The sequence below is a fragment of the Propithecus coquereli genome, unplaced genomic scaffold, assembly GCF_000956105.1.
Source record: "Propithecus coquereli isolate 6110/MARCELLA unplaced genomic scaffold, Pcoq_1.0 Scaffold208, whole genome shotgun sequence".
Classification (NCBI taxonomy): Eukaryota; Metazoa; Chordata; class Mammalia; order Primates; family Indriidae; genus Propithecus; species Propithecus coquereli.
Window position 1 is genome coordinate 2,613,279 of NW_012145856.1, and position 9,847 is coordinate 2,623,125.

Sequence of the window (9,847 nt, forward strand, 5' to 3'; positions counted from 1 at the left end):
CCTGGGAGTGCGGTGTGAGCAGACCCAGGAACGCCCCTCACACTGGTGGGGATAGGAGCCCCCCTCGTGGAGCAGCCTTTCCCTTTCCTCATGGCCCGTGGCTCCTGTCCTCTGTCCACTGCGACAGAGAAGAATCCGGATTTAAGGTAGTTCCTTCAAGCCAGAGCAAGGGCAACATGTTTATACTTGTTAAAGAACCAATGTGGGGGTATGGATAGGTCTGTTAAAAGTAGAAAGAGGCTGGAATACAGGTTGCAAAGAACCTAAATTCTCCAGCCCCTTTTCCACTGCAGATCATAGCTTTGCAGAGCTGGAAGGAACTCTGTAGAATGGGCATGTTTGAGCCCCAGAGTGTACCGGGAGAGTGGTGACCACAGAATGTGCTCTTAGAGATGGTTAGTGGGTGGATCAGAGGTGGGCAGAAGAGCTGCGGTCTTCAGGGCACAGCGCTGCTGGAAGGACCACCCCAGAGAGGCTGGGATCCAGGATCCAATTAAATTCATCCCAATCTTACCGAGTTTCTCCCATGTGCCTGCCGTTGTGTTGGGTGTACGTCTCTGGGGTGAACCAGACACTTGCCCTGCCTTCATGGACTCACAGTCAGGCAAGGAGTCCAGATTTTGCATAAATCTGCAAAGGGAAGGGTAGAGTGCTGTGTGTGTGTGTGTGTGCGTGTGTGTGTGTGTGTGTGTGTGTGTGTTGGAGGTTACTATTACAGTCAGGGGTCAGTAAAAGCCTCCCTGAGGAATCATCCTTTGGCTGATAGGAGTGGAAGCCAACAAAGCAGGGCCTGGTGAATAGCTCCTGTGTCGGGTCAGCAGAGGCAGGGCTGCACAGGTGTTTAGTAAATGTTGAATGAATGAATATGGAAGGGGAGGAGTTGGGGGCAGAGGGAACCGTGTGAAAGCTTGGTGTGGGGGGAACAACTGTGTTAAAGAAACCAAGATAAAGTATTTCTGGCTGGAGCCTGGGAAGTGCAGGGGTAGTGGGATGAGACGTGTCTGGGAAGGTGAACAGTGAGGGAAGTGGGGAGCCACTGAAAGGTTTGGAGCAGGCATCTTGTATGCTGTGTGATTTGCATCTTTAAATGGACAGAACCGGGCAGCCAAATGGGACCTAGAGAACAGGGACAGCTCTGTTGGTGCCCATGTCCCAGGGTGGCTTCTCAATGATCCTTCATTGATGGAGGGATAAACTGACCTGTTTAATACTTTTTCAGCCTGGGCCATTTCCTTTCGAGGTGGCCATGGATTGGGCACTTTGCACCTCAGCTGAGCTGAAAGGGCCAGGTTAGCCTGAGGTCATGTCTTCAGTGCGTGCTGTCTTGTCCTGCATGCTGTTCACACCAGGCCTGAACTTGGGCAGGTGAGAGGCAGAGACCCAAGGAGGACTCTTCATGACCTGGCTCACCCTCTGTGGCCACCAGTGGGGAAGGTCCTGTCTCAGATTACCCAGAGGCTGATGATTAGCAAACTCTGTGTTGAGCCTTCTTATACCAAGACTTTTAATAGTGCTTAAATCAAGAATTAAACAGCCAGGGAAAGTTGGCTAGTATGGTAGTCTTAATACCCTTGATCACTTGGTTTTCTGCTAGCAGTGGCCAAAGACCAGAGAGGGCCAAGGATATGGGAAGCCTATTAGCATACTAATCCCCACTCCTGTCTTTGAAGAGGGGAGATGAAAAGAAGCCAGTGGGCATTTGGGAGTCTCGGAGTATGCAGCAGCTTGCACTGTGCCCCAAGACTCTTTTTCTCTGCCTCCTAGAGCTGTGGCTCCACACCTCCAGGTCCCTGTCCTGGACAGGCACATCTCTGCTGAGCTGCAGCTCCCTTGACACGGGTATTCCCACCACAGCCGGGTGGTGGCCAGCAGTGCCTGCCTGTCTCTCTGGACCCCCGTGTTCTGGGTGCTGGTGCTGGCCTTCCAAACATAGACACCCTCCTGTAGTGACTGCAGGAGCCAGGCCGAGACCCCAACCCCTCAGACTTGGAGGACAGCCATTCCTGTACCCCACACTCTGGTCTGGCCTTCGTAGGCCCAACCCAGGAGAGGAGACTGTGCCCGAAGAAGAAACCCAGTGTTGATTCTGCTCTTTCCAAGAAATGTCTTGGGGTTATCCACCTTTGGGGGGAGCTGTACAGTTTTGTAACATAATGAGTTGTGTGAAAATAATAAATTGTTAATGAGTTGTTTGAAAATAATTAAATACCTTTTTGGTGTAGATTTTTTTCATGATGTGCATATATTAGGCAGATAGCTCCTGTGCTCACACTGTCTGAACACTGTCCCTGCTTCCCCGCTGAGCCCTCGCTGCTCAGCTGCAACTCTGACCCCTTTGGGCCCCAGCTCTGGACGCTGACCCTTTCCTTCTTTCTGCTGCTTGCTCTTGTCCCCCTGTTTGCTCTTGGTTCTGGCTGTGGAACTTGTGTTCTGCACCCCTCTGTCCGTGGTCTGGTGAGGAGGGTGCTCCCTGTGCTCTGACAAGTACTTTCCCGCGGCACAATATGTCCAGCGTGTCTCACTGGCATCTGGAGCCTGGGATGGGCTTCGTCCAGAGGTGCTGTGCAAGAGAGTGGTTTTCAAACTCTACCCCCCGCAGCCATATTATTTATTTATTTTTTATTTCAGCATATTATGGGGGTACAGAGAGGGCGACAGGCTGTGTGACCCTCGTCCAAATACCTCCTCCTTCGCCCCTGTTTACAGAGTGAAGAGTAAAAGGCCCTTGACACAGCCCTCCCTGTCTGTCCTCTTTGTGCCACCCAGAAGCCCACCCCAGAAGCACTGGCACTGGAAGCCATGTCTGCGGTGCACTCAACGCTGCCCCCTCATGTGTCCCTGCCCGGAAGTGCTGACCTGTCTGGGGAGGATGAGCAGAAGTCCTGGAAAAAGCAGAGGCAGCCACAGCGGAGGCAGCGACTCCGACTCTGACTCCGACTCCGACTCCGACAATTCAGCTACCTGTGGGTCCGCGTGGAGGAGAGGTGAGGCGGGTGGGCTGACCAGGCCGGCCTCCGCCCTTACCCTGGGAGTGCGGTGTGAGCAGACCCAGGAACGCCCCTCACACTGGTGGGGATAGGAGCCCCCCTCATGGAGCAGCCTTTCCCTTTCCTCATGGCCCGTGGCTCCTGTCCTCTGTCCACTGCGACAGAGAAGAATCCGGATTTAAGGTAGTTCCTTCAAGCCAGAGCAAGGGCAACATGTTTATACTTGTTAAAGAACCAATGTGGGGGTATGGATAGGTCTGTTAAAAGTAGAAAGAGGCTGGAATACAGGTTGCAAAGAACCTAAATTCTCCAGCCCTTTTTCCACTGCAGATCATAGCTTTGCAGAGCTGGAAGGAACTCTGTAGAATGGGCATGTTTGAGCCCCAGAGTGTACCGGGAGAGTGGTGACCACAGAATGTGCTCTTAGAGATGGTTAGTGGGTGGATCAGAGGTGGGCAGAAGAGCTGCGGTCTTCAGGGCACAGCGCTGCTGGAAGGACCACCCCAGAGAGGCTGGGATCCAGGATCCAATTAAATTCATCCCAATCTTACCGAGTTTCTCCCATGTGCCTGCCGTTGTGTTGGGTGTACGTCTCTGGGGTGAACCAGACACTTGCCCTGCCTTCATGGACTCACAGTCAGGCAAGGAGTCCAGATTTTGCATAAATCTGCAAAGGGAAGGGTAGAGTGCTGTGTGTGTGTGTGTGTGCGTGTGTGTGTGTGTGTGTGTGTGTGTGTTGGAGGTTACTATTACAGTCAGGGGTCAGTAAAAGCCTCCCTGAGGAATCATCCTTTGGCTGATAGGAGTGGAAGCCAACAAAGCAGGGCCTGGTGAATAGCTCCTGTGTCGGGTCAGCAGAGGCAGGGCTGCACAGGTGTTTAGTAAATGTTGAATGAATGAATATGGAAGGGGAGGAGTTGGGGGCAGAGGGAACCGTGTGAAAGCTTGGTGTGGGGGGAACAACTGTGTTAAAGAAACCAAGATAAAGTATTTCTGGCTGGAGCCTGGGAAGTGCAGGGGTAGTGGGATGAGACGTGTCTGGGAAGGTGAACAGTGAGGGAAGTGGGGAGCCACTGAAAGGTTTGGAGCAGGCATCTTGTATGCTGTGTGATTTGCATCTTTAAATGGACAGAACCTGGCAGCCAAATGGGACCTAGAGAACAGGGACAGCTCTGTTGGTGCCCATGTCCCAGGGTGGCTTCTCAATGATCCTTCATTGATGGAGGGATAAACTGACCTGTTTAATACTTTTTCAGCCTGGGCCATTTCCTTTCGAGGTGGCCATGGATTGGGCACTTTGCACCTCAGCTGAGCTGAAAGGGCCAGGTTAGCCTGAGGTCATGTCTTCAGTGCGTGCTGTCTTGTCCTGCATGCTGTTCACACCAGGCCTGAACTTGGGCAGGTGAGAGGCAGAGACCCAAGGAGGACTCTTCATGACCTGGCTCACCCTCTGTGGCCACCAGTGGGGAAGGTCCTGTCTCAGATTACCCAGAGGCTGATGATTAGCAAACTCTGTGTTGAGCCTTCTTATACCAAGACTTTTAATAGTGCTTAAATCAAGAATTAAACAGCCAGGGAAAGTTGGCTAGTATGGTAGTCTTAATACCCTTGATCACTTGGTTTTCTGCTAGCAGTGGCCAAAGACCAGAGAGGGCCAAGGATATGGGAAGCCTATTAGCATACTAATCCCCACTCCTGTCTTTGAAGAGGGGAGATGAAAAGAAGCCATGTGGGCATTTGGGAGTCTCGGAGTATGCAGCAGCTTGCACTGTGCCCCAAGACTCTTTTTCTCTGCCTCCTAGAGCTGTGGCTCCACACCTCCAGGTCCCTGTCCTGGACAGGCACATCTCTGCTGAGCTGCAGCTCCCTTGACACGGGTATTCCCACCACAGCCGGGTGGTGGCCAGCAGTGCCTGCCTGTCTCTCTGGACCCCCGTGTTCTGGGTGCTGGTGCTGGCCTTCCAAACATAGACACCCTCCTGTAGTGACTGCAGGAGCCAGGCCGAGACCCCAACCCCTCAGACTTGGAGGACAGCCATTCCTGTACCCCACACTCTGGTCTGGCCTTCGTAGGCCCAACCCAGGAGAGGAGACTGTGCCCGAAGAAGAAACCCAGTGTTGATTCTGCTCTTTCCAAGAAATGTCTTGGGGTTATCCACCTTTGGGGGGAGCTGTACAGTTTTGTAACATAATGAGTTGTGTGAAAATAATAAATTGTTAATGAGTTGTTTGAAAATAATTAAATACCTTTTTGGTGTAGATTTTTTTCATGATGTGCATATATTAGGCAGATAGCTCCTGTGCTCACACTGTCTGAACACTGTCCCTGCTTCCCCGCTGAGCCCTCGCTGCTCAGCTGCAACTCTGACCCCTTTGGGCCCCAGCTCTGGACGCTGACCCTTTCCTTCTTTCTGCTGCTTGCTCTTGTCCCCCTGTTTGCTCTTGGTTCTGGCTGTGGAACTTGTGTTCTGCACCCCTCTGTCCGTGGTCTGGTGAGGAGGGTGCTCCCTGTGCTCTGACAAGTACTTTCCCGCGGCACAATATGTCCAGCGTGTCTCACTGGCATCTGGAGCCTGGGATGGGCTTCGTCCAGAGGTGCTGTGCAAGAGAGTGGTTTTCAAACTCTACCCCCCGCAGCCATATTATTTATTTATTTTTTATTTCAGCATATTATGGGGGTACAGATGTTTAGGTTACGTATGTTGCCCTTGCCCCCCTCCTCCCAAGTGTTATTTATTATTTATATGTTTATTGGCAATGTCTTTTCCAAATAAAATCTTATGAAAATCCCTATATAAAACGAGTAAAAGGTTGAGTCTGAAATGGGAGCTTTTAGCCCTGCCCCGCTGATCTCCCTCCCCGGACCACCCTGGTTCCGGGTCAGGGTCGTCCCCCTGTGACAAGCTTCCCTTATGGTCTCGGGCCTGGGTAGTTCACAAAAACCCACAAGTTCTGTCCAGGACTTGAGTGGGGCCAACACAAAGTGTTTGCATTTGTTCCTAATCGGGCTTAGGGTAAGACTGCCTGCCTGGGTGTGAAGCTCTGGCTTCCCTACTCAGCCATTCCCCTGGGCCTTACTGAACGAGAAGTGTGACGCACTCAGGACCCTTGTCCACCACCTTCGTTCCGTTCTGTATGCCCTGAATCGCAGGGGTCGGAAGGCTAAAATCCGTCCAGATTCCCTTGCTGCTGTCATCTAGATTCTCCTAATGAGACACACTTAGGTGAGATTTGGAAGGTAGAAGTGGGCAGGTCTTTTTCTTGAGCAGTGGTGGCAGCTCGGTGTAGGCTCCAGCCGACAAGTTTGTGCAGCGGCAGACTCTGCGTCCCCCTCCGCTCACCGGCTTCCCGGCGGGGAGTGCTGTGAGGTTGGCGCCGTTTCCTGCAGCTTCTCACCTTGGATCACAGCTGCTGTGGTGCCCAATATCAACCCTCTGACTTCCGGAGCTGCAGCCATTCCCATGACTTTGTTGGCACCTATTTCTGCTCAAAACACCAAGAGCAGTTTCTGATGTGTGCACCGAACTCTGCCTGATGGAAAGGGTGCTCCTCGCTTCTCCGCGACTTGAGTTTGCTCTCGCTTTCGCTGGGCATGGGGTACAGGCGGGGAGCCGCGCTACACTGGGAGGTTGGAATCACGGTGGCTGACCCAGTTCCTCCAGTTCTTTCGCAGGGTGTGCTGTGGCTTTCTCCAGAGCTAGATGGCTAGTTTCTTGGGTCATGTTATGGCCAGGGAAGCAAACAGACCACTGTTGGCAGGGCTGACACAAAATGGCTTGTCACAGTGGCTGCTCCATTTTAGCGCTGCCCAGCAAGCTCTGCCTCTTAGGTGGCAGGGGCTCAAATGCACCTGGCTGGGACTTGGCAGGTTTTTACACAGGTTCATCCTGCGTGGAAGGGAAAAATTCCTCTGTACGTGGGCAGGACTGACCTGGACTTCTGTGACAGCAGTGATGGTGCCCCACAGAGTGGGGAACTGGCATTATGGGCCAAGATCCTATAGTCCTGCTCATCTGCTCCCCCAGCTGTTGTGGTCACTGCATCAACCCCCCATGTGTTAGGCTCAGAGAACCTTCATCTGGTCTAGAAAGGGAAGTGCCGAAACCCCCGGGGGCCTCTCACGTCCGTGCGAAGAGGAGGAGCCTGTGTGGGGACGCAGGGCTGAGTCCCGACTCCCACCTGGGGTGGGAATAGCAGGTTTAATAGGCGGGTGCTGAACTCACTGCTTCCACATCAGAGCTTGGATTACCAACATAAAGAACTCAAAAACACTTTATTTTAGGTCATAAGAGAAACAAAGGTCACGCTTAATATCTTTAAGTCAAATCAGAATTAACAATTTTGCTCACATATAAATTATTCAAACCTTTCCCCTCATCAGGAAACATCTGGCCTTTCCACCACTTCCTTTTCATCACTGGGTGGTGCCTTTTCACTCATTCAGCTGGCAGAGCAAAGCTGATCCCTTGGCAATCCAGTAGTCTTTGGACCGCTTGGAGGGTAAGAGGATGGTTACCACGAAGTTGGTTGAATGGCCTAATTAAGGATACAGGGGAAAAAAGGGTCATTACTGAAAGAATAACCTCCTGATACAAAGAGAAGATAGTCAGAGTCAAGGCATATGGGCTCCAGCCTTGACTACCTCTAAAAATGCTTGGCAAATAGTCCTTTATGGGTTTCAGTCCTATGCTGTATGAAACAAAGATTTTAGAACAAATGGTCCTTTAGGACGTTTCCAGCTTAGACTTTGTATAACTTTATGAGCTATGTTCTCAGTTCTCTGCAGTTGGAATCTGGGAGCACTGGACTAGGATTCAGTCCTGAGCTGTCAGTAGGACTTGGGGTCATGCAGTGGTAGGTTGGGCATCCTTTCATTCATCCATTTGTCCATCCACCCATCCATCCTTTCTACCCTGCAGTGGTGGGCACTTGGGCTCCTGAGATGAATAAATACAGTCACAGGTATTCTGTCCTCAGCTCTGTCATTTTCATTCTGCTATTGATCCCATAGTGAATTTTATAGTACAGATACTGCATTTTTTTCAGCTCTAAAGTTTCCATTTTATACTGTATATTCCTCTGCTAAGTACAAGTATTATTACATTAATTTCTAGTGTGTTAGTTTCTAGCATGTTCATCTTTATTTCATGGAACATAGTTATAATAACTGCTTTAAAGTGTTTATCTGACAATTCTGACATCTTGGTTGGCATCTGTTGTCTTTTACCTTGGGATTTGGTCATCTTTTCCTGGTTCTTGGTATTTTTGAATGGTGTTAGATTGCATCATGCACATTTTGAATATTATGTTGTATTGACCTGTTAAAAATTTCAGGAGAAAGCTGAATGTTTTTGGCTTGTTTTTGTTTTAGCAGGCAGTCAACCCAGATAGGTTCAGATATATCCTGTCTTGCCTGCTAGCAGTGTTTCCAATGTTAGCCCAGTTTTCTAAGTTTCTGCTGTGCTGCTTTGGCTCTGCCCTGCCCATTGCTATTTGGGCATTATTCTGAGGCTTGGGTAGTGATTTAAATCCTAGTTCAGTTCTCAAAGTCTTTTCTAGGCTGCTTTTGGTCTGTTCCATGCGTCAGGGATAAGTCCGAGACGTGAGTGATAGTTTAAGTTGTAATTTAGCTCTCAAAGCCTTTGCTATGCTGTTTTGAGTTTGAATCTGACTTGTGCAGATTCAAACACAGAATTAAGGGACCACCTTCTACAACTTGCAGGGGCACATTTTCCTAGATCTCTGGCCAGGAAGATGGAGTTTCTGTCACAGTTTCTGCTATCTGTGCCACTGACTGGTTTAGTGCTATGACTCAGCCTACAGTGGAATAGAGTTAGGCAAGAAAAAGGAGAGAAAAAAGTGAGTTTTCCCTCACGCTCTTCTGATTGCAGAAGTCCCTTTCTTGGTTCCTCTTGCCAGAAAGACAGAATTTCTTTCACAATTTGAGTCAATAATAAGACAAATGATTCAATTAAAAATGGGCAAAAGATATGGGTAGACACTTCACCAAGTAAGATATAAAATAAGCACATGAAAAGATGGCTAATGTCATTGTCATTAGGGAAATGAAAATTAAAAACACAATGAGATACAAGTATATGAGGAATTTCCAAAAATTATTTAGCCGTGTAACCATTCTTATTATATTAACAATGGCTGGATGCTTTCCAGACAGCTCTGGTATATTATATACATTTTAAGACTAAAAAGATCAAGTGGTGGTGAGGATATGGAGGAACTGGAACTCTCATACACTACTGGCAGGAATTTAAATGATGTGGCCACTTTGGAAACCGATTTGGCGGTTTCTTAAAAAGTTAAACATACATCTACCGTGTGACCCAGTCATTCTGCTCCTAGATATTTATCCAGAGAATAAAAGCCCATGTCCACACAAAAAACTTCTAAACCATTATTAATTAAAAAATACTTTTTAATACTTTTTATATTTGTCATAGGAGTGGGAGATCAAGGCATGTGATAGGCATCTACAATTTAGTTCAATTCTATATGTCACTCTCAGGAAACATACTTTTATTTTTTGGAGACAGGGTTCTGCTCTGTTGCCCAGGCTACAGTGTAGGGGTGTCATCACAGCTCACAGCAACCTCAAACTCCTGGGCTCAAGCCATCCTTCTGCCTCAGCCTTCCGAGTAGCTGGGACTACAGATGCACGCCACCACACCCGGCTAAAGGAAACATACTTTAAGTGCAGACTTTATTAGAAAAATAATTTTTTTATCATCAGTATCTATATTATCCATTCAAATGATAAAAACATTTTAAGTCTGTTTTACTTTTTTCTGCTCTGCTGCCTCTCCCATATTACTATCATCTGGAATGTAGTTATTAAAATTATT

The 9,847-nt window shown here is 49.0% G+C and overlaps 2 protein-coding genes across 2 annotated transcripts in view; one reads left to right on the plus strand and one right to left on the minus strand.

Moving 5' to 3' along the window:
* Nucleotides 1-2,931, plus strand: part of TRABD2A (TraB domain containing 2A) — a 37,374-nt gene extending 34,443 nt beyond the window's left edge. The window contains 2 exon segments of the mRNA XM_012644193.1: nt 1,765-2,005; nt 2,767-2,931. Of these exon segments, the coding sequence (XP_012499647.1) occupies nt 1,765-2,005; nt 2,767-2,931 (406 nt within the window).
* Nucleotides 2,932-7,235: 4,304 nt separating this feature from the next.
* DNAH6 (dynein, axonemal, heavy chain 6) overlaps nt 7,236-9,847 on the minus strand; it is a 318,529-nt gene continuing 315,917 nt past the window's right edge. Inside the window, exon 74 of the mRNA XM_012644194.1 lies at nt 7,236-7,523. Coding sequence (XP_012499648.1) covers nt 7,420-7,523 — 104 coding nt within the window. The 3' untranslated portion in view covers nt 7,236-7,419. The remainder of the gene's footprint in view (nt 7,524-9,847) is intronic.